The sequence below is a fragment of the Zalophus californianus genome, chromosome 1, assembly GCF_009762305.2.
Source record: "Zalophus californianus isolate mZalCal1 chromosome 1, mZalCal1.pri.v2, whole genome shotgun sequence".
Taxonomy (NCBI): domain Eukaryota; kingdom Metazoa; phylum Chordata; class Mammalia; order Carnivora; family Otariidae; genus Zalophus; species Zalophus californianus.
The window spans coordinates 212701766-212725858 of record NC_045595.1 but is presented as its reverse complement, the minus strand read 5'-3'; the positions used below and the strand labels follow the sequence as shown (position 1 = coordinate 212725858).

At 46.7% G+C, this 24093-nt stretch overlaps 1 protein-coding gene across 4 annotated transcripts in view; it reads right to left on the bottom strand.

Annotated features, from left to right (window-relative positions):
• PDE9A (phosphodiesterase 9A) overlaps nt 1-24093 on the bottom strand; it is a 97894-nt gene that overhangs the window by 25124 nt on the left and 48677 nt on the right. For 3 of the 4 annotated variants that reach the window (XM_027586798.2, XM_027586795.2, XM_027586796.2), the window contains exons 5-7: nt 6781-6978; nt 6614-6668; nt 5655-5725 (exon numbers count right to left, since the gene is read on the bottom strand). In XM_027586798.2, coding sequence (XP_027442599.1) covers nt 5655-5725; nt 6614-6668; nt 6781-6978 — 324 coding nt within the window. The remainder of the gene's footprint in view (nt 1-5654; nt 5726-6613; nt 6669-6780; nt 6979-24093) is intronic. The other variant, XM_027586799.1, reaches the window with a different exon arrangement.

Sequence of the window (24093 nt, the reverse complement as noted above, 5' to 3'; positions counted from 1 at the left end):
GTTGACATGTGAAGGGCAGACATTTCCAGAAAGTAAGCAGTTCTGGAGAAGAGTTCTGGTATGTGGTATAGACTTCGATCCTCAAAGCAAATAAACAAGCAGTATAAAGTCCAAACAGGGTGGCTGTGCCTGCCGAAGTCCGCGGTTACATTTACTGCATTTTAAACATACACAGGAAATGCAGAGCATCTCCGAGAAGAATGTTGTAAAATTTATCTACAGTCCTACTGGCCCAGAGAACAACCCATTTATTATGTACAGTGGTGTGGATCTTTCCAGGCGTTTCTCTCCCACCCCCGTGCGTTGGCAACAGCTATCTGTCCATCCCGAGTTTTAAAAAGACAAAATTGGGATCATGCTGCTTGTGTTTTCTCATTTGCTTTTTACTGTCATCAGTAAATTTAGGACACGCCCGGTGTTAGCAGCTGCCTCCTGGCTCATGGCTTTTGGTGGGTGTGTAAGTTTTGATTATTCAATATTGGTTCATGTAGATCAGATTTCCGGGCCATTTACTAGGGGGTGATGTTCAAATTCAGACTTTTGGGCGACACAGAACAATATCACTAATTTGAATCCCAGAGATTCAGAATTCATGGCGATTACGCTTATGAAGAGCCCCGTTGCCAAGGAAATTGATAATGAGTAACAAGATGGCAAAGTTGGGCATTAATCAATGGACAGAACAAACATGTCACAGGATTAAAGGCAGAACACAGGGGGTGGGGGGGTCCGGGGGCGGGGGCGGCAGCCGGAGCACCACGCACCCGCCACCGCTGCTCCCGCCCCTTCCAGGCCATTTCTGGAAGATTCCACAGCTTAGCTTTGGCCTGTCCCAGCCCTGCATTGCCCCGGTCCCACAGGAGGGAGAGGGCCCGGCCTAGGAGCAGGGCCCTACCCCTGAGAAGTCCTGCACAGACCCTGGAGACAGCTCTCCAGTGAGGCTGGATGTCAGGTCCCTACAGGGCAGCCTCATCTGTCCACCTGCAAACTTTAAACAGGTGGGCACAGAGCGGAAGCCCAAACTAGAGCCCTGGAGGGCTGCTGGAGTCCCCCCGACAAGGAGCATCCCTGCGAGCCTGGCGGTCCCCTCTAAGACTTCGGGAGTCATGAAGGGCGGGGGGGGTACTCTGCAAGTCACAGGTCACCCTGAAGGAGAACCTCTGGGAATGATTCTGGAAGAGGGGTGCCGGCTTTGGGGAAGGGGTTCAGTGGGCAGAGGCAATAGCACAAGCCACGGAGGCTGCTCTGCCCCCTCCCCTTCCCCACCGGCTCGCTGGGCTCCCCCGAGAGGCCGCCAGAGCCGGCGAAACCCTCCTTCAGCTGCAGAGCTCATGGAAGTTCGTTAAATACACGTATGGCTACAGCTGTATTCCAACACTTCCTCCAGAGGGTTCGGCAAAGAATGCGCAAAAGCCACATGTCCCGGGTGACACAGAGAACAGCTTGGGTTTCCGCTTCGAGTCTTCCGGGTTGTTTGTGTGACCCGGCATTAAACTCCGTCCCGCGGGCCAGCTCTCCCGGTGTTTGGGGTCTGGTCCAGGCCTGGGCCCCGGAGCAGGGCGCTGGGCACCGCGGCCACATCCCACAAACAAGGAAGGAGGTGGAGGCCCCATGAGGTTTCATCTCCAACCGGGAAGCGAGGTGAGGACCTGGGTGTCCCGTGTCTGTGAAATAATTTCTAACCTAAGCAAGACCTCAGACACCCTTGAAGAAGGAAAACGACTTAGATAAAAAGGAAGAAAAGCTTCTAAAGTGAATTAAGAGAAATTCAGATATTTATATTTGATTCAGAGGAATTATGTTTAGAAGTTAAAAAAAAAAAAAGCAGGAAATCCACTTAAAACAAGTCAAACCAGCATAATGTGGCTTAGACATGGCCAGTCCCAGCCGTAGGGCTCCTTCAGCTCAAGCACAGACAGCAACAAATAGCAGCTCCCGTGTACCAGACACAGCACGTGTGCCTCCGTGTGTGCGTGTGTCTCTGTGTTTACACATGCATGCACGTGAGGTGTGCATGTGGGGGTGTGTGTATGTGTGAGGGTGTGTGTGCCTGCGTGTCTGCATCTTCGTGTAAGCGTTTACATGTGTGCATGTGTGCAAGCAGCTGTGTGCACATGCCCCTGCATGTTCACTTGTGTGTAAGCATGTGTGCAGGCATGTGTGTGCATGTCTCTGCATGTTCACACATGTGCTTACATATGAGCATGTGCGCGCGTGTGCATAAGTGTGCGCGCAACCGCTGAGTGCACATGTCCGTGTGTTCACACGTGTGTTCACACGTGTGTAAGCATGCACGCAGGCATGTGTGCATTGTGCAAGCAGCTGTGTGCATGTCTCTGCATGTTCACACATGTGCTTACGTGTGTGCATAAGCATGTGGCAAGCAGCTGTGTGCATGTCTCTGCGCGTTCACACATGTGTTTACGTGTGTGCATGTGCATAAGCTTGTGTGCAAGCAGCTGTGTGCATAGGTCTCTGCATGTTCATGCATGTGTTTATATGTGTGAGCATGTGTGTACAATGTGCGTGCGTGCATGTGAGCGTGCATGTGAGAGTCCGTGTCTGGCCCGGGCCCAGTACAGCAAACCTGGCAACAACCCTCCTAGTGCGCAGGAGGGTCAGGACTGCCGTCTGAGTAGCAGGGATGACCAGTTCCCATGGGACCTGCGTGAGGGGTCTGCATCAGGACCCTTCTCCTCAGAAGGACCTTCCAAGGTCCCTGCCATGCCCTGGATACTCACATCTTTGGGTTAAGGAACTGCTGTGTTTGGGTGGCTTTTTGGAGCTCACAGCCCTGGGGCTCAGCACAGGTGAGGCACCCTGCCCGCTCTGTGCTAGGGAGCAGGGGGCTTGGAGACTGGGAAGGGGCCAGCCAGAAGTGCCAGGGGAGAACACGCCTGAAGCCTGGCAGAGTTCAATGAGCGTGGGAGTCTGTCGCAGTCACGGGCATGTCCTTGGGGGGCTGTGTTCCCACTAGGGAGGGGCAGCCAGGAGGTGGGGTTGCTGGGGCTATGGAAGGATCCATTGCTCACACTCCCACCTGACCACTGCCAAGTCGCTATCTCGGCCCATGGCTCTTCGACCTTTCTCTCCTCCCTTCTTGCTGCCTTGATCCGTTCCTGCTGTGCCCAGGTCTCTGGAGCTGGCTAGTAACAACACGGCTAATCACGGTGTATGCAGCCAGCCTGAGCCCCGTGCATGGAGGGGTAAGGCGCCCTCCAGGTAACCTGTGTGCATTTGCATGATTTACGAGGGCCTACAGGGAGAGCGAGTTCTGGAGGATTTGGGGCCAGGCCAGCGAGGGGAGAAGGTCCGAGGTGCCGGGTCCTGTAGTCCTCAGTTCACACACCGCTTGGAGGCAAAATCAAAACACTTCTCGGCCTGATCACTGTCTCCATGGCCAGATACCAGAAGCCTCAGCAGCTGAGGTCAACACAGTGTTCTGGAGGAGTTTTGAAAATTCGTTAATGGCCTTCTCAACTTTCCTGTTTGCAAGGACAGGCAGGAGCTGGTGCTGCTTCTGGGAGAGACACGGGGCAGGGGGCGGGGAGGGGTAAGCTGGCACGGGCCCAGAGGGGGCCAAGCGGGAGGCACCTGCCGGCCCCGGGTGCATCTGGGCGACTCTGCGCTTCTGTAAACATAGAAGGTGAATCAGCAGCAAATGCTTTTTGTGTTCTTTGGCTGAATCCTTTCCCACAGCATCTGGAGAATTCCTTACATTATGGGGCTCGTTGGGAAGCTGAGCTTGCCTCCCACTGCAAACGCTCACTGTAGTGGGTTGAATTGTGTACTCCAAAAGGATATATGCTTACATCCTGACCCCCGGAACTCATGAATGTGACCTTATTTAGAGAAAGGTTCCTGCAGATATAGATTAAGCTCTCCAGACGAGATCATCCTGGATGAGTGTGGGCCTTAAATCCAAAGACAGGTGTCCTCCCAAGGCCTGAGACGTACAGACTCCGGGAGGGGCTGTGTGAAGACGAGGTGGTCTGAGGTGATGTGGCCACAAGCCAAGGATTGCTGGAGCCGCCCGTAGCCAGAGCATATTCTCCCTTGGAGCCTCCAGAAGGACCGCCCCCCTGCACCCCCTCCCGCCCTCCTGGTCTGGGACTTCTGGCCTCCACAGTGGTGAGACAGTCCGTTTCTGTTGCTTTAAGGTCCCCAGTTTGTGGTACTCCATTGAGAGAGCCACAGGAAGCTACCGCACTCCCCTGCAGCCAGGGCATGGGCACACGGTCCTGCTCCGTCCAGACTTCGGATCTGTGGCCAGTATACGAGGAAGCAGCCTGATGTCTGCAGCAGTGGCCATGGGGACAGTGGGGTCTGAGCACAGAGCTCTGGGTGCTGGGGAGACAGCGTGAGTCTGGGGCTCAGATGTGGTATCCTCACGGCATCAGCTCTGCGAGGCATTTGGGATCTTGCTCCTGCTGCATAGTCACCGAGCGAGCCCTGCTACTGAGACTTCCCAGCCTTCTGGTAGCTCCCCAGAATCCTTTAGGAAGAAACCCCTTTTCTGCTGAATGCAGCCGCAACCGGCATGTGTGGCTGCTTCCCGACCTGCCCTCCCAGGTGCCCCGGGGATCCTGCACGGCTCGAGTGGCCCCGCCCGGACCTCAGTCTTACTTACTTTTCCAATTTGCTGGATGAGCTTCTGCGGGTCACTTAATCTCTTTGTGGCTTCTTCGTCATCAATGGAGAAAATAAATCGGTTTTGAAGACAGAATATCAAATGGATTTTCTGAATGCCAACATACTCTGAGAAGTAGGACTATGTAAGTCACGTTTCAAGTTATTAAGGTGAATAGCTTTTTGCATGATCCTGAGTATTCTTCTTGAAACAAAATCCAAGCAATTCATACAAGATATGGAAAGTGACATTCAGTGGGTCCTGTGAATACGAATCAGCCAGATGCTGTCCGGGGACGCCACAGCCCTGCCGGCCTTGGGTTCGGGTTTGGTCTCGTCATCCCTGAGCTTAATAAACAGGCTGCCCTTTGCCTTGACATTGACAAAGATGTGTGAGTTGGATGGGGAGTCGTGAAGCGTGAGAATTCCAGCACTGCTCCTTATTTCATGGACGAGGACACAGAGGGTGAGAGATGGAAGATGTCCCCCTCCCAGTTTCAGCTGTTTGGTCCCTGAGTCAAGACCCGAACCAACCCTCCTTGATTGCTGGAAGTTTTTCTGCTTGCCTCAGTGGTGACGGGGAACCAAGAGCTAACGATTTGGCAGGCATATTCCTCAAACAGTTGTGTGTATTGGCTTGCCTCGTTTATGTAAAAAGAGACACTAAGATGTGCAGCAGAAGGTCCTCTCTCCCAAGGTCTGGGGGGCTTCGAGTTTTCATTCTGTCCTCTTCTGCGCCGAAGGAGCGCCTCCACGTGCTGCTACCGAGCAGGGGCGGCGGCCCGAGGCACCGTGCGCTCCTCACCTGTCACTGGTCACCAAGCGACTTTCACAGTATAAACAGATGCTCACTGCTCTCGCCTCCATTAGCATCAAAGGTAATTTTTAAGCATTCACAAAGAGAAGACATTCCCACGTACCTCCAGCTTTCCCTCCCTCCCCTCGCCACTCAGCCCCGGGGGAGACGCAGCTAATTTAAACAGAGGTTAAAAGACAAGCAAAAAGGAAACAGAAACCGCACTCACATTCGACTCGCTTCTCTAGCACGGCCAAGTGGTTTGCGACTTCTGCTTTCAGTTCGTTGATTTTAAATGCTCTAGGAATGAAAAAAAAGTCATCACTCTTAAAATTCTCAAAGTTGAAATGGGCGTGGCAAACCTCTGCTGCACCCCCTGCCCTGGGCGAGGCCTCCCAGTGGGCTCCACCCCCCTCTCCGTGGGCTCACCCCTGTAGAGGGCACAGGACGCTAGGGCGCTCAAGGCCTCTGAAGGGCAGGGAGGAAAGAAACACACCCTCAAAGGATCGCCCGGAGCCTGTTTTCCATGACAAAAGGCTGGCAGGTGTGTTTACTCCCCCACACCTGCTCTCCAGGGAGGCCCCCCAACCCCTGCTCCCAGCAGGGACGGCCCAGGCCCCCGCCCCCTGCCCTGCTGGGCACAGACCCCTGCAGGGGACCCGGTGTGCCCTCTCCAGACTCCAGCCCGTTCACTGTAACCACTCGGCCTTTAAGGATGTGTCACCGCAGGCCCCTGGGACAGTGAGACACCACAGTGCAGTGACTGAGCAATGGAAAGCATTCCTTTGGACCTGGTAGGATAACTCATCACGGAAAGAAGTCCCACGTCTACACAGGATCTCCATGGCAATGCTTATTTTAAAGCCCACTTAAAAAATGGTGTCAATTCTCATAGGTTGAACTCTGAGTCCCCAAAGAGCCAGTGGAGAAAAGTCTCAGCAACACGAGCTCCCACTCTCAAAGTGCCCACTTGCCGAGGTCTTTGGTAAAAGGGGACTGCTTCCTGGCCCCCATCCGCCCTGGCTTCGTTACAGAAGTCATAAAAGGACTCCGTCTGGAAGGCCACTCCTCCAGGTGAGTGATGTGTCGGAGCCTGCCAGCCCACATGGCCTCCGGGCGAGGGCCCACCACTGCCGTGCACAGACAGGCATACCTCTCCAGGGACTATGTGTCTAGAAGATTCTGTACCTTGAGAACTGCTCTGCCACCTGGGTCAGCACACTCTGGATTAATTCTTCTTTCTCTACGGACCAAAAAAGAAAGACAGATGGAGAAGGGGAAAAGTCTGTGGATCATGGTGGCCCGAATCGGAATGTCATGGCCCCAACGCTGTGGCACAGAGCTGCCTGGGTTACCTGGAGGGACCCTCGGGCCCACCGTCAGCACGCTAAGGCCTCTCCAGGGCCTGGAGTCTTCCTGTCCACCTTCAGACGCTCCTTCCCTTCCTGGCCTGCTCCCACTAACCCGTCTCTCAGAGGTCTCTCGGCAGAGTGACCGGACCCTGGTCCTCCTGTAGTCTGCACCAGCCATAAAAAGCAGGCAGGACTGCGTCTCTAAATACAGGAAGTTTTCACTTAGTGCCCTGCTCCACTTTATGGGGGTAATTACTAGGACAAGGTGAGTTCAAGGCATATTTCAAATGTAAAACACAGTGTTCTCATCTCATGGCAGGTCCTGGAGAGAGGAAGCAGGTTGGGGTAAGCAAGTTTGTCCCTTTGTTGCCTGGCACGTAACCCTGGGCTGGGTGGTGGCTTCACTAGGTTCAGGTCCCAGGCTGAATATAACCTGCCAGTTTTCCTGTTTCCTGGCTGGGCCCCGTGCCAGAGGCCTCATAGGAAAGCACAGATGCTTACGGCACTGTTCTTTCCAGCACTCCCTGCTCCTGGGAAGGGAGAGAGCTGGCCCTGGCTCCAGGTGGCCATTTGTTCACGCCCTAAAACCCTGAGAACCTACATAAGACTTGCTCCTGAGTCATGTACTCTCTGTTGGCTAGCCCTCTGCTAAAACCCAAACAAATGAAAACCAAGCAAAACCTACCCAAACGAACAAAAAATCTCAATTATCCAGTTTGGTGATGGGGCTCAAGAGCAAAAAATGTTCCCATGTTCTGATCTAATGATCCATTCCTAGGAAGAAGGACGTGTACGCACATAGAAAATGTTCATCGTTGTGTTATTTAACCTAGTGAAAACCGTAACAGCCGAAGTGTCCATCAGGGAGACATTAAATAAGTGATGGTACATCTGGTCTGTGGAAATACATTCTGCTATCAGAAATAACATTCTGGAAAATGTTCATGTCTATTGTTAAAGCAAAAAAAAAAAAAAAGAGAGAGAGAGAGATTGTAAAACAGTAATACAGTGTGATCTCATTTTTGAAGACATTGGGAAGATACACTCCAAAATAATGACAGTAATTATTTTTTGGTTGTAAGATTATATATAAACTTTTTTCTTATTTTTGTTTCTCTATATCTAACACATTTCTATAATGAACATATGTTAATTTCATGAAAAGTAATTAAAAAACAATCAATCTAAATTAGCCTCTTGAAACCTCTCATCCCTTCACTTGCCAAATGAATGGGTGATGACCCAAGGTTCTCTCTGGCTTTAGCATTCTAAGACTGGATGAGAAGAACAAAAATGATGTCTTGTTGTATCTCTCAAAACCGTAAGAGTAAAATTTTCATAGAGCCCTGTGTGGAGCTGCTAGCTGATCCAAGGCCCTATCCTTCAGGGAGGCCTACCCCTATACCAGGGAAGAGAAAGTGACTCCCCTGACAAGAGCCACCAGTGAGAAAGTTTCACGGGCTTCCTTGGTGAACTCAGCAGGATTTTAGATCACTTATTCTGAAATCCTTGGGAGAAATAATGTATTGCATAACCTTTGGGAGTTAATGACCTTGAAGACTTGACATAAATTGAGAAGCCCATCAAACAAGAAAGAGACCACTCCACATAACGACAGCAGAACACATATTCTTCTCAGATGCCTAGGAAGCATAGACGAAGACAGACCAAGACATATCCTGGACCACAAAGAAAACCTCAACAAATTTAAAAGAACTGAAACCATGTAGAATATGGTCTCTGACCATAAGAGAATCCAACTGGAAATCAGTAACAGAAAGATCATAGGAGAATCTTGGAAATTAAACAATACGCCCCTAAGTAATTCATGGGTCAGAGAGGAAATCTCAAAAGAAATAAAAATGGACCCTGAACTGAATGAAAATGAAAATAGAATACACCCAAACTCTGTGAGACATAGATAATGCAGTGCTGAAAGGGACATTTATAGCACTAAATGCTTACATTAGAAGAGAGGAGAAACTCAACTCAATAATCTAAGAGCCTAGAAAACGAAGAGCAAAATAAACGCACAGCAAGAGCAGAAGAAAGGAAGGAAGTAATAAAGAACAGAAATCAATGAAAAAGAAAACAGTAAAACAATGCAGAAAATCAGTGAAGCCAAGAGCTGGTTATTTAAAAATATTAATAAACTGACAAATCTCTAGCAAGATTGGCAAAAATACCACACAGAGAAGACACAGATTCGCAGTATTAGGAATGAAGGGGGGATGTGACTACAAACCCTGAAGGATAATAAGGAAACACTACATACAACTCTACACACAGAAATTTGAAATCTTAGAGGAAAATGGAGCAATTCCTAGAAAAGCATGAACTACCAGACTCACCCAGCATGAAATAGGTAATTTGAACAGCCTTAAACTATTAGGGAAATTGAATTTCTCATTTTAAAGCCCCCCCCCAACAAAATTTCCTGGTGCAGATGGTTTCACTGGAGAATCCTATTTAAAGAAGAATTAACACATTTCTAAACAATTTCTTCCAGAAAACAGAAGAGGAGGGAACACTTTCCGATTCATTTTACAAAGCCGGTATTAACTTAATACCAAATCCAGACAAAGACAACAAAAAAAGAAAGGGACAGACCATTATTCCTCATGAATACAGATGTAAAAATCCTTAACACAATATTAGCTATTTGAATTCAGCAAAATATAAAAAAATGATTATACACCAAGATCAAATGGGGTTAATTCCAGGGATGCAAGGCTGGTTCGATATTTGAAAATCAATGAATGTAATCTACTATATTGATAGCTAAAGAAAAAAAAAACACATGATCATATCAGTTTATAAAAACATTTGAAAAAAATTTAACATCTGTTCATTTCATAAACTCTCAGAGAAGCAGGAATAGAGGAGACCTTCTTCCAGTGGATGAAGAACACCTACCAGAAAACTACAGCTCACACTAGGTGAAAGACTGAAAGCTTCTTGCTTAAACTGTGACAAGGCAGGGATGTCTGCTCTCACTATGCTCATTAAACACTGTGCTAGAAGTTCTAGAAGTTCTAGCCAGTGCGACAAGGCAAGCAGATCAGAAAGGAGGAAATAAAACTATCTCTGTTTGCTGATTACATGATTGTATACACAAAATTCTAAGGCATTTACAAAAAAACCCTCCTAGAACTAAAAAATGAGTTCAGCAAGGTCAGAGGATACAAGATATATATACAAAATTGATTGTATTTACATATATTAGCAATGACTCTGTAGACACTGAAATTAAAATCACAATACTACCGCATAAACACTAAAAAAAAACCCCCAAAACCAAAAACTTAGGTGTAAATATAACAGAACATACACGAGTTGTATGCTGAAAACTACAAAACACCGATGAAAGAAAGAAAGAAAAAGCTAAATAAATGAAGAGACATACCATACTCACAGTTTGGAAGACTTCACATAGTGAAGATGTCAATTCTCCCCAAACTGATATATGGTTTAACATAATTCCTATCAAAATTCCAGCAAGATTTTTGTAGAAATAGACACAATTATTCTAACTTTTATATGGAAACGCAAAGGAACTAGAATAGCTAAAGCAATTTAAAAAAAGAATATAAAGTGGGTTGAATCAGTCTGATTTTAAGACCTATTACAGGCAGACCTTGGAGATATCATGGGTACAGGTTCAGACCTCCTCAAAAACTGAGTCAAAATGAATTGTTCGGTTTCCCAGTGTATATGAAAGTTATGTTTATACTATACTGCAGTATATTAAGTGTGCAATAGCATGATGTCTAAAAAATGTACATACTCTAATTAAAAAATACTTTATTGCTAAAAAACTCTGTCATCTGAGCTTTCAGTGAGTCCCAATCCTTTTGCTGGTGGAGGGTCCTGCCTCCGTATGGATGGCTGCTGACTGGTCAGGCTGTGGATGCTGAAGGCTGGGGTGGTTGTGGTAATTTTTTAAAATAAGACCACAGTTGGGGCGCCTGGGTGGCTCAGTTGTTAAGCGTCTGCCTTCGGCTCAGGTCGTGATCCCAGGGTCCTGGGATCGAGCCCCGCATCGGGCTCCCTGCTCCGCGGGAAGCCTGCTTCTCCCTCTCCCGCTCCCCCTGCTTGTGTTCCCTCTCTCGCTGTCTCTCTCACTCTGTCAAAGTAAATAAATAAAACCTTAAAAAAAAAAAAAAAAGACCGCAGTGAACTTTGCTGCACCCGTGGGCTCTTCCTTTCATGAAGGATTTCTCTATAGCATACAGTGCCGTTTGGCACCATTTTGCCCAAGGTAGAACTTCTTTCAAAACTGGAGTCAATCCTCTCAAACTCTGCCTCTGCTTTATCAACTCAGTTTACGTATATTCTAAACTCTTTGTTGTCATTTCAACAATCTTCACAGCATCTACCAAGAATAGATGTCATCTCAAGAAACCACTTTCTTGGGGTGCCTAGGTGGCTCAGTCATTTAAGCGTCTGCCTTCAGCTCAGGTCATGATCCCAGAGTTCTGGGATCGAGCCCCACATCACTGGGCTGCCTGCTCAGTGGGGAGTCTGCTTTTCCCTTTCCCTCTGCCACTCCTCCCCTGGCTCATGCTTGCTCACTCTCTCAAATAAATAACTAAATAAAATCTTAAAAAAAAAAAAAAGGAACCGCTTTCTTTGCTCATCCATAAGAAGAAACTTCTCATCTGTTAAAATTTTATCATGAAATTGTAGCAATTCAAATATAATAATAATGAAGAAGTTTGAACTATTCCAAGAATTACCGAAATGTGACACAGAGACAGTGAGCAAAGGCTGCTGGAAAAATAGTGCCGACAGACTTGCTTGATGCGGGTTTACCATAAACCTTCAATTTGTAAAAAACGCAGTATCAGCAAAGCACAGTAAAACAAGGTAAGCCCATAGACAGCCATAATAATCAGGACTGTGGGATGTCGGTGGAGGGGTAGACACAGATATCAACGGAACAGAACAGAGAACCAGAAATATGCCCATACAGATATGCCCAACTGACTTTGACCAGTGTGTAAAGGCAAATCAATGCAGGAAAGACAGACTTTTCAGCAAATGGTGCTGAAGCAAGTGAACACTCACAGGCAGAAAAATGAAACTTGACCTTAACTTCATGGTTTATATAAAAATTAATCCAAAATGGACCATGGATATAAAATACAAAACTATAAAGCTTTTAGGAAAAAAAAAAAAGGAGAAAATATCCAGGTTCTTGGGCCAGGCAGAGCTCTTAGATTCAACATCACAAACACCATCCATAAAAGGGAAAATGGGTGAACTGAATTTCATCAGAAGTAAAGCCCTTTCTCTGAGGAAGACCAGCCAGAGGATGAAAGGACAAGCTACGGTCTGGGAGGAGATATGTGCAAACCGCATCCGACAGAGACTTGAATACAAGGCTTGGAAAGAGCCGTCAAAACTCAACAGTAAGCTCTGTGAAATAAACTTTGCAGATAACAAAGCCCCCCCAAAACCCCTTAGCAGTAAAAAAAAAAAAAAAAACCCAAAAAACAGCCCAATTTGAAAAGGGGCAAGAGATGCTAGCAGACATTTTTTTTTTTTTTTTTTTTGAAGAAAACATGCAGAGGGAGATCAAGCGCATGAAAAGATGCTGAGCATCTCGGGCCATTAGGAAACGCAAACTAAAACCACAGTGAACTATCATGGCACACTTGTCAGAAAGGCTAAAATTAAAAACAAAAACAAAAACTACGACAACCCCCAAAGCTGGTAACGATGTGGAGAAACTGGACTACCCACACCTTGCTGATGGGAATGTAGGCTTAGTAACTGCACCCCAGGGCAGAGAGATGAAAACCTGCACAGGGTGCTCAGAGCAGCTTTATTTGTGATAGCCCCAAACTGGAAACAACTCAGAAGCCCTTCGATGGGTGGCCGGCTAGACAAACTATGGTCCGTCCACAGCAGGAAGCACTACTCGGTTGCAGAAAGAACTGAGCTAGTGAGTGAACCACGCGACAACCTCACGGATTTCCAGAGACTCGCGCCGAGTAAAAGAAGCCGGTCCCTAAAGGTACCTACTGTATGGCCACATTTGTAGAACGCTCTTGAAATGGCAAAATGACAGAAATGGAGAACCCAGTGATTATCAGGGGTTACGGAAGGAAGAATCTCCATGGGGACGGAACGCTCTGCCTCTGGACCATATCAATGTGCAGAATCCGGCGGTGGCTTCTTACCACCTTTGGAAAGATGTTACCACGGGGGAAAAGGGGTAAGGGGTACGTGGGCTCTCGCTGTATTTTTCCTTACAACTGTGTACTAGTCTATAATCTTTTTTAAATAAAAAGCTTAATAAAAAATTGTATAGAGAGGATGGATTCAAAAAGCTAAGAAGCAATTCTCCTTTTCCCTTTGGACTCTAGAGATGGGATCCTTTGAGCATCTCAGGCTTTTAATGCCAACGTTTCATTTCCAGCCCACACAGTAGTAACGTTTTCTGTCCCTTCATCTTGTACCTTCTCTGCCTCCGGTTCAGTCCAAGGGGTGGACATTCGTGCTCTGGTCCATGCGACAGCTACACCAAGGTGTCCACAGTTCGCAGAAAGGGCCCAGGTGGGAGGCTGAGCTCTCCGTGAGAACAGCCCCTGGGCGCTGTCACCTGGGTCACGGTGCTCACACCGGATGCCCTACCTGAAACAGTACCCGGGATAGCACCGCGGCTCCTGAGTGCTTCAGATATGGCACAATCTGCATTCTTTTGCAAGGGGACGGGGGCAAAAATGCTTGTGCGCACAAAGGCCAACCACACCCACACATCCATAAACAGAGCCCTCTGATCAGGAAATGGATGCCTCCCCCTCCCCAGCTTGGCTCACTGGAATTCCTGCCGCGAGTTGCCGTTTCCTCCCAGCGGATTTCAGAACTGAAAATGAATTGTGATTTCATGTGTGTTAGCCATTGCTGCTACTGGCCAGATCCTCCGGGACACCCCTTCTTCCTTCCCTGCCTGTCCCGGGGAGTCCCGGCCCCCAGGGCGCAGGCTGGGCTCCGGGCGGCACGTCCTGCCTGCACCGAGCTCAATGTGCTCTGCACTCCGCTCGCGCCTCTGGAACCCTCGGACAGCCCTAAAGCCCTGGAATGTGGGGGCAACAAAGGGTTTCCAATCACAAATGTTGGTCTTCCTGGCACACCCTACCAGAAAAATCTGACAGAGCGTAGGAAACCCATGTCTTTCTCCTAAACGCTGTGTGGCATAGATTGCATTTAAAAAAACTACAGTGTATTCAGGTGTCTTGCTTTGAGAATTTCTTCATTGCTTTAGGAACGACCGGCGGTGATGAGGCACGCTGGCGGCTCAGCACTGGCTATGCCGGCTCTTTGGGGTTGGGAAATGGGGAGGGTGGGACGCAGGCTTGGAGGGCACGGAAAGTCAGGATGAACCACTGCCGCCCCACACGTCAGAGGCGGGGGAGAGCCAGCGCATGGCCATGGGCAACCTGCATGCTCTCCGGAGAAACCTGCTCCCGCCGAGTGGCTGCTAGACCATCTGGAAGTGTCCCCAGCCCCCGGGCACAGTGGGGGACCTCAAGGGCGCCGCTCCAAGCTCACTGGGACTCCGTCCTCGGCATGCAGGGCTCCAATACGGGCGACAGATCGGGCCGCCCAAATGAGCAGTCCTAAGGACGGAGGCTTCAGCAGCCTTGCCCTCTGCCTCTTACTCCTGGACCAGCCGACGTTAGGGCGTCGGGGGCGCTTGTCCCTGGCTTCTCAGGTGACGGGCACCGGCGCATGAATGTTGCTTCTGGTGGAGTCTCACCCAGCAGAGGTTCCTTTCGTTCCAGGGCAATCTCAGAGTTTGGCAGAGGCCAGGTCCATCTGCTAGGACGCGGCCAAATCAGTTGGGCTTCAGGCCACGGATGTGCCTTCACGGGGCCCCAGGACCCAGCCCTGGGGATAGAGCCAAGGGCATTCCTGGGGCTCAGGGGCAGGACGGGCCCCCTCCCCCAGAGCACTTACCCAGCTGCTCTCACAGGGGACCCGGGGAGGCCCACAAGCGCCGCTGCCCAGAGGCTGCCACCCGGCGGCTCCTTGGGCCACGGCAGATGGTTCAGGGGGCCCGCGTCCGCCTCTCCCAGCCCTTCCGGGAGCTGTTTCCTCGTTTCAGACAAAACCCGTCTCCCCCACACTGAATGGCACGGAAATCTGGTTTAACTGATCAATAGGACAGCCTAACCTATAAATTCTGCTCTAAAGAGCAGTTTACGTGATGCACTAACTCGATTGGCCAGGCATCTCACTTCACCTGGTGCTGAGCGGAGCCCGAACAGTGACAGCCGTGCTTTTGTCCCCTGCACACCTGCGCTGGTCGGGGCACGTACCTTTCTGCCCCTGAGCAAATGAATGCAAACGGGAACCTAGTACTATGCGGGCCCCAAACCTGCACGCAGAAGGCAGGTGGCGTGGGGACCTCAGCCCGGGCACCTGACCCCCTGGGGCATGTGTGCGTCTCCCGGGAGTTCACGGCAGGTCCGCATCTCTGATGCGTGGGCCCGTGTTGCCCAACACCACGGCCGGGCTGCGAGTGTGGACGTGAGGCCCTGAGCGAGCGGGGTTTCCCCTGTCTCACCCGGAAGCAAGGGAGTGAGATACCGAGCATCCTTCCAGAAATATGTACTTGACAGGCATTCTCCCAAAGCATTTATCAAACAAACACTGCTATCGCTTCAGAGAGGGGTGTTTTACTTTGCATTAGGGAAAATAACCCACATTACCAGGCGCCAGATGGACACCCTCGAGGCCCTGAAGATTGGGCGCAGGTTATTGATTACCACTCTTGTCCAGGGCTCTGCCTAGGGGGATGGCGAGGGCGACTCCCTGTCTGCCCCCGCCCCCTCCCTCCTCCTCAGGGTGCCACCCCTCTTCTCCAGGGAAGCAGGAGGGGTGGACTCACCTCTGTGCCACTTTTGCTCGCCCAGTCCCTCTAGCTGGTAGAGGACATTTCTGGCCCAGGGCACAGTCACGGGCAATTCAGTGTTTATGGACGTCATAAAACAGACGTGCAGAATGAGGATGTTTGCCTTATAGCCCAGGAGCACAATAAAGTTATATGATTAACAGTGACCTTACCTTGCTTCTTAAAGGCACAGGTGCCCTTTCCAGGACCTGTCTTACCGAGAAATCACTCACGTTTATCAGCAGCCAAAGGGACGCTTCTCTATGGCAGGTGGTGACCTTGACTAATGCTTTTGCCTCCTGTTAGCCAGCAGATGTAACAGAGAAAGCAAGGTGGACCAAAGCACCTTGATGACCACATCTGAAATTCTGAAGTGTGTCTTGCAACCGCCTAGCGGGGCAACGTACAGGACCATTACAGACTCACGACACCTCAAAGGCAGGAGTAGGGTGGAGTTTTCCCCCTTTCAGTTTTGGAGAGGGGGATTTCCTATTCTGCCTAGTTTAATTTTGATCCCAGATGTCAGGATACAATTTCTCCCTCTGCCCTTCTCCTGAGGCTTGTTTTGCAAGACAAATGCCTGTAAGGGGAGTTGCCTGCGGGACGGCTAGCAGTGCAATTTTCCTTTATTGTTTTATAGATTGCAACAACCATAACAGTCTTTATTGAGCTCTTACTATGTGCCAGGCACCATTCTAAGCGGTTTGTACATATGGGTCATTTTCCCCTCCTGGTGACCTGATGTGGCTGTGTGATACAGAGAGAAGGTTGAGTCACGACCACATGGCCAAACTCATCGTGCCCTCTCCACCCCAGTCACGTTCCCACTCAGGGCTGCAAAGACCAGACAGTGTGGCACTTTCGTATGGAGCAAGGCTATTCTGCACACACTCCTCCTCCCTCAGAAACGCCCTCCCCATGGCCGATGAGGTGTGGTGTACTTTTGAGGGAGAAGGAAGTGGGTATGATGTTCTAGTGAGGACGTCCCAGGTGTGTTTGAATTCGGCAACCAGTGGTGGGTTGTACATGGTGGCGGGACTCTATCCGCTGTATGCATATGTCAAGATGACGCCGCAAGACTACTTTCTGGAAGAATTCTGTCAGGATAAACTCTGACCCGATCCAAGCTAATCAATTATGGTATAGAGGACAGGACTTTTGCAACTATCTATTAGAGGCTGAGGCCTTTTTTTTTTTTGCAAACGAAGGGTTTCACTCCATCTCTGGAGTTTAGCATGTTGCACACAGCTGGAGAGGCTGTAGCAAGAGGAATAAAAAATGGCTGACTGATCATCTGTCATAACCAAAGATGGGAAGCAACATAAATGTCCACCGATGGGGGACCAGTTGGATAAACTGTGGTTCATCCACGGAGCTGTGCTGCTAGAGAAGAAAGGAGGGAGATTTCTATGTCCTGCTGTGCAGTGAGCTTACATCGTGAGGTGGCTAGAACTTAAGCGGAAAGCTACAGGCTCACTGGGTTGAGGGTTCAGAGGGCAGAGTCTGGGGTTGTCAGAGAGGGTGGAAATGAAAGGGGGAATTCCCAAAGGAGGAAGTTCCATAAAAAACTCTCCTATTCTTCCCCTAATCCATCTCTCAATCGCACATGCCTGTAGGCCTAGGAGGACAATAGAGCTTAGCAGAGATTTCAGTGTTGCCCACCACATGGGACAAAGCTTGCAGTCTGAGTCCAGGTAACTTAGAGGGCTTTGACAAACACCTCAGGCTTCCTGTTGAAGGCCGAGAGGGGCCACACTTACGAGATGTACCCTAACAAAGCATAAAACCAGGCCTCCACAAGTTCAAAGTGATCCCTCAGTAATTTAACTGCCAGCTAGAACAACAACAAAAAAATCAACACTCTTCAGAAGAAGGTAACAAAATCCAGAATCTCTGCAATGTAAAATTCATCACATAAGTCTACACTAAAAAAGAGACATGCAAAGAAACAGGAAAATGTGACATGCAGTCAAGAAAAAAAAAAAATCACCCTGCAGAAACCTTCGATGACTCAGATGCTGAAATTAGCAGAGCACACCTTTCGTGAAGCAATTACGGTTAGGTTCAAGGACCCAAAGGAAAGGTTGTTAGTAAATAGTAAACAGATGGAGAATCACAAGACAGAAATCTATGAATAAGAATCAAACAAAAATTGTAGAATTTAAAAGTATATCTCAAAACTTTCATGGATGGGCTTATAACAGTTTTGAGTAAGCAGAAGTGTCAGGAAAATTGAGGACAGATCAACAGAAATTATACAATCTGTAGAACAAAAGGAAAAGAGATTAAAAAAATAACCGAACCAACCACTTGAGGGACAATAGCAAACTTCTAACATACATGTATTAGAATCTCAGAAGGAGGGGTGGGGAGATGGGGTAACTGGGTGACAGACATAGGGAAGGCACATGATGTAATGAGCATTGGGTATTACATAAGACTGATGAGGGAGGCCTGGGTGGCTCAGCTGGTTAAGTGTCTGCCTTTGGCTCGGGTCATGATCCTAGGTCCTGGGATCAAGTCCCAAATAGGGCTCCCTGCTCGGTGGGGAGTCTGCTGCTTCCCCTGCTTGTGCACGTTCTCTCTCTGACAAATAAATAAATAAAATCTTTAAAAAAAAAAAGACTGATGAGTCACTGAACTCTACCTCTGAAACTAATAATACACTATATGTTAATTAATTGAATTTAAGTAAAAAAAAAATAAAAGCTTATACTAATATTGAAAAAAAAAAGAAATCTCAGAAGGGAAGGTGAGATAGAATGCTGCATAAAATACATTTAAAGAAATAAATCTGAAAATTTCACAAGTTTGGTGAAAACAGGAGTTTATAGACCACAGAAACTCAATAAATACCGAGTAGGACAAACAAAAAGAATACCAGAGCCAGGTACATCATAATCACACTGCTGCAACTCAAAGACAAAGGAAAAGCACCTTGAAAGCAGCCAGAAGGAAAAAAAAAAAAAGGCACAATCTCTGCAGGGGAATAATGATAAAGTAAAAGCTGATTTCTCATCAGAAATGATGAAGGCAGAAAAAAATGATTCAACATTTTTAAACTTCTTTCAAAGTACAAAAACAAAACCACACCACAAATGCAGAATTTTATACCCTGAGAAACAGTCTTTCAACATGAAGACAAAATAAAAACATGTTTGGATAAGCAAAAGGAGAGAGAATCAGTCATGAGCAGTTCTGCACCGCAAGAAATGTTAAAAGAGAAAAGAAATTCTTCAGGCTGAAGGGGTATAACACCAGGTAGAAGTTGGAATCTATAGGAGTGCATAAGAGCACCAGAAATGACACAGATGTACGTAACTACAAAAACTTATCTTTAGGGGCGACTGGCTGGCTCAGTTGGAGGAATATGAGACTCTTGATCTCGGGGTCGTGAGTTTGAGCCCCATGCTGAATGTAGAGATTACTTGAATAAAAACTTAAAAAAATTATCTTTAAATTTCTTTTCCTAATTTCTTGAAAAGACAACTGGCTGTTTAAAGCAAAAAATGATAATATTGTATCATGGAGTTTATAACATAGGTAGATTGGCTTGGTCTGTTCCGTCTGGTGTAACAGAATACCACAGACTGGTGTTAATTTATTTCTCACAGCTCTGGAAGCTGGAAGTCCAAGATCAAGGTGCTAGTGGATTTGGTGTTTGGTGGGGGCCTGCTTCCTGGTTCATGGAGCACTGTCTCCTCGCTGTGTTCTCAGGTGGTGGAAGGGGCGAGGGCGCTCTCTGGGGTCCCTTTTATAAGGATACTAATCCCATTCATGAGGGTTCTGCACTCATGACCTAATGACCTCCCAGAGGCCCCACGTCCTAATACCATCTCATTGGGGATTTCAACATGAATTTTGGAGGGACATCTATAGCATAGATGTAAAATATATGGCAAACACTGTGGGGAGGAGTTATACGGTTACAACGTGCTTCCTTTTTATGTGAAATAGTACAACATTAATTCTAAAGAGACTAAAAAGTTAAGGATGATTTAGAAATGGGCAAAAGATCTGAAAAAACACTTTAAGAAAAGAAAATATACAGATGGCACATAAACATATGAAAAGCTACTGAACATGATATGTTAGGGAACTGCAAGCTCCAGTGACGGTGAGATGCCACCATACACTTATTAGAATGGTGAAAATCTGGGACACTGACAACAACAAAGGCGAGGCAAGGATGTGCAGCAGCAGGAGCTCCCATTCACTGCTGGCGGGAATGAAGAAGGGTGCAGGTACTTTGGAAGACAGTTTGGTGGTCACAAAGGTAAACGTACCAAATGATCCAGCAATTACACTCCTGGGAGTTTACCCAAAGGAGTTGCAAACTTATTTCCACACAAAGCCTTCACACAGATACTTAGAGATGCTCTGTTTATAATTGCCAAAACTTTGAGGCAACCATGATGGTAAATGGATAAACTATAGAGCATCCATGCAATGAAACATTCAGCACTGAAAAGAAATGAGCTATCAAGCCATGAAAAGACATAAAGGAACCTTGTATGCATATCACTAAGTGAAAGAAGCCAATCTGAAAAGGCTGCATCCTGTATGGGATGCCAACTATGAACGTTCTAGAAAAGGCAGACCTATGGAGACAGCAAGAAGATCAGCGGTTGCCAAGAGCGTGGGGGGAGGAATGAGTGAACAAGTGGAGCACAGAGGATTTTTAAGGCAGAGAAATGACATGATACGGTAACGGTGGTACATGTCATTATGCCTCCATCAGAACCATGCCATGTACGACATCAAGAGTGAACCCTAACGTAAACTGTGGGCTTCGGCTGATAATGACATGTCAGTGTTGGCTCCTTGACTGTAACATCTGTATAACTCTAATGCAGGGTGTCGGTGGTGGGAGAGATTGAGTGAGTGGGTAGGGAGGGAATACGTGGGGACTCTCTGTACCTTTCACTCAATTTTGCTGTGACTCTAAAATTGCTCTAAAAAAATAAAGTCTAGGGGCGCCTGGGTGGCTCAGTCGGTTAGGCGTCTGCCTTCGGCTCAGGTCATGATCTCAGGGTCCTGGGATGAGTCCCGTGTCAGGATCCCTGCTCAGCGGGGAGTCTGCTTCTCCTTCTCCCTTTGCCCCTACCCCCTGCTTGTGCTCTCTCTCTCAAATAAGTAAAATCCTTAAAAAAATAAAAAATAAATTAAAAAAATAAAGTCTATAATGAAAAGGAAGCTAAGGATGTATAGTGTAATACTTAGAACAATCACCTTAAAATAATGCTAAAAAGTACAGTATTGGCTGAAGAGCCAATAGAAGGAATAAAATGGAATGCAAAAATCAATCCAATTAATCCAAGAAGAGGAGGAACAGGAAATGAAGCCCAAGATCAATAAGAGACAAATAGCAACATGATAAACCTATAACCTCAACCATATCAATAAATACATTACATACAAATGGACAGAGGAAGAAATAATACCAAGATCACACACAATCTTTCAGAAAATAGAGAGAAGAAAGCAAACCTCTCAACATGTTTTATAAGGCCGCCATAATGTCAACATAGAAGCATAACAAGAAAAAGGTTCCAAACCAATATCCCACTTGAACATTGACACAAAAATTCTTAAAAATTCTTAATATTATTAGGAAGCCAAATTTAGCGATATCTAAAAGAGAATACATCTTACACCAGGGTAGAGGTCCTGTGTACCCTTTTAAAAATGCATTCCTAAGTATTTTTCTAGGAATACAAGTTGGGGTTATCCCGGGAAAGCAAAGCTGTTTTAACATTTGAAAATCAGTCAACATGACTCACCATCTGAACAGAATAAAGGAGAAAAATCGTATGATCATCCCAGTAGATGAAGAAAGAGCATGTGACCAAATCCAACACCTGTTCATGATAAAAACCACTAGAAACCCAGGAATAAAAGGAGATTGCCTCAACTCATCTCAAGAGATGCAGAAAAACACCTGATGTAATTCAACAAAGAATTTTGTCAAAGAACATTGGACAAAAAAAATGTTGGGCAAGCTAGGGGAAGAAGAATCCCTCAACCTGGTAAGGGGCACATCCAACACACCTGTGGCTCACGTCACACTCGGCAGGGAGAGAGAACGCATCTCCCTGAGCCTGGGAGAAGGTTGGGTGCCTGGCTTCACTTTTACTTGACTGTATTGGGGTTTCAACCAGGACCACCAGACAAGTGAAAGAGATAAAAACCAAAAAGACTGGAACGCTAGAAGTACAAGTGTCTTTATTATCAGAAGATCTGACTGTCTCTATGGGAAATCCTAGGAATCTAGTAAATAACTACCCGAACTAACAAATGAATTAAGCAATGTCAGAAGAGACTATTTTTACAAACTAGCAGCAGACAACTGGAAAATTAAATTCAGATCCCCTTGACAATAACACCAGAATACAGAAAATGCTGAGGAATAAATTTAACCAAAGATATGCAGGACCTTTATCTTGAACACTATAAAACTTTACTGAGAGAAGTTAAGGAAGACCTGAGTAAGGGTAGGGCTGTATCATGTTCATGGGCTGGGAGACTCAATATAGTTAAGATGTTAGTGTTCCCAAATTAATCTCTAAATTGGATGCAATCCTAATCGAAGTCATAGAAGGCTTTTTAAAAAGAAAATGACATGTTGATTCTTAATTCTGAAATTTATAGGGAAAAGAAAAAGACCCACATAAACAAAATAACTGTAAAAGAAGCACAAATATGGAGAACGTCCTGATTTTAAGCCCTAGCAATTAAGCCAGTGTGTTATTGGTATTGGGGTTTCAACCAGGACCACAAGACAAGTGAAAGAGATAAAAACCAAAAAGACTGGAACGCTAGAAGTACAAGTGTCATTATTATCAGAAGATATGATCGTCTCTCGACGGACTCTGAAAAACAAACTGAGGGTTCTAGAGGGGAGGGGGGTGGGGGGATGGGTTAGCCTGGTGATGGGTGTTAAAGAGGGCACGCTCTGCATGGAGCACTGGGTGTCATACACAAACAATGAATCGTGGAACACTACATCAAAAACTAATGATGTAATCTATGGTGATTAACATAACAACAAAAAAGAAGATATGATTGTCTCTATGGGAAATCCTAGGACTCTAGTAAGTAAATACCCAAACTAACAAATGAATTAAGCAATGTCAGAAGAGACTATTTTTACAAACTAGCAGCAGACAAATGGGAAATTAAATTCAGATCGATAGACACACAGATCGATGAAACAGAACAGAAACACTACAAGGAGGCCCACACCTAGACAGACAAATAATTTTCAAGAAAGGCATCTATGTGATTCAATGGAACAAGGAAAGTCTTTTTAACAGGTGGTGTTATAGCAACCAAACACGTGTATAGAAAAAAATGATGGCCAAACCCTACCTCACACCACCCACAAAATTAATTTAAATTGGACTGTAGACTAAAATATAACAGCTGTAACTCAAATAGAAAATGAGAAGACACAGAGAATCCAATACATAAAAGAATAACTTGTTAATTTAGACTTTATCAAGTTAAAAATTTCTGCTCATCAAATGCCCTCATTAAGAAAATGAAAAAGGTAAGCCACGAAATGGGAAAAATATTTGCCATACACATATCTGGCAGATGACTTATATCCAGAATATATGGAATTTCCTGCAACCAATGATAAGAAAAAAAAGCACATAAGCCCGTTTACAAAATGAGCAAATACCTAGAACAGACACTTCACAAAATAAGATATTCATATATCCAAAGACACATAAAAACATGCTCAACAATCATTACATCATCTGAGAAATATAAATTAAGACCATAAGGAAATATAGATAAGATAAGACCATAAGGGAAGACATACCTACTTGATGTCTAAAATTTAAAAACCTGAGAACGTCAGGTTGGGTTGTGTGTGGAGCACCTGGCCCCTCCCATACGGCTGGTACGAGGGACAACGGCACACCCTCTCGGGAAAACAGCGGGGCATATTCTTACAGAGTTAAGCATACATTTATCATATGAACCAGTGACATCACTCCTGGGTTATGACCCAAGATAACCACAGATACGGCCACGGGAAGATCTGTACCATATTTACAGTGGCTTACACTGTAGACTACTCAAGGTCGCCCAACAGGAAATGCAGTGAGCCAGCAATGGGGTGCTTGTGAGATGGAATTCTACTCAGCAACACAGACGTGAATAAGCTACATGCACACATCCTAAAAACATGCTGCTGATGGAATCCAGACTGAAACGGCACCTACTGGATGACTGCACTCGTGGCAAGAGCCAGGACGGGACAAAGCGGTCCGTGCTAACGCAAGTCAGAACAGTGGCTTCTTAGGGCGTGTGGCCACCATTTCTGTGTCACCTAATTCTGTGGTCAGGACACAGATTCCCAAGGCCTCGGACGACTGTGTGCTACCCACGTGTCTGCC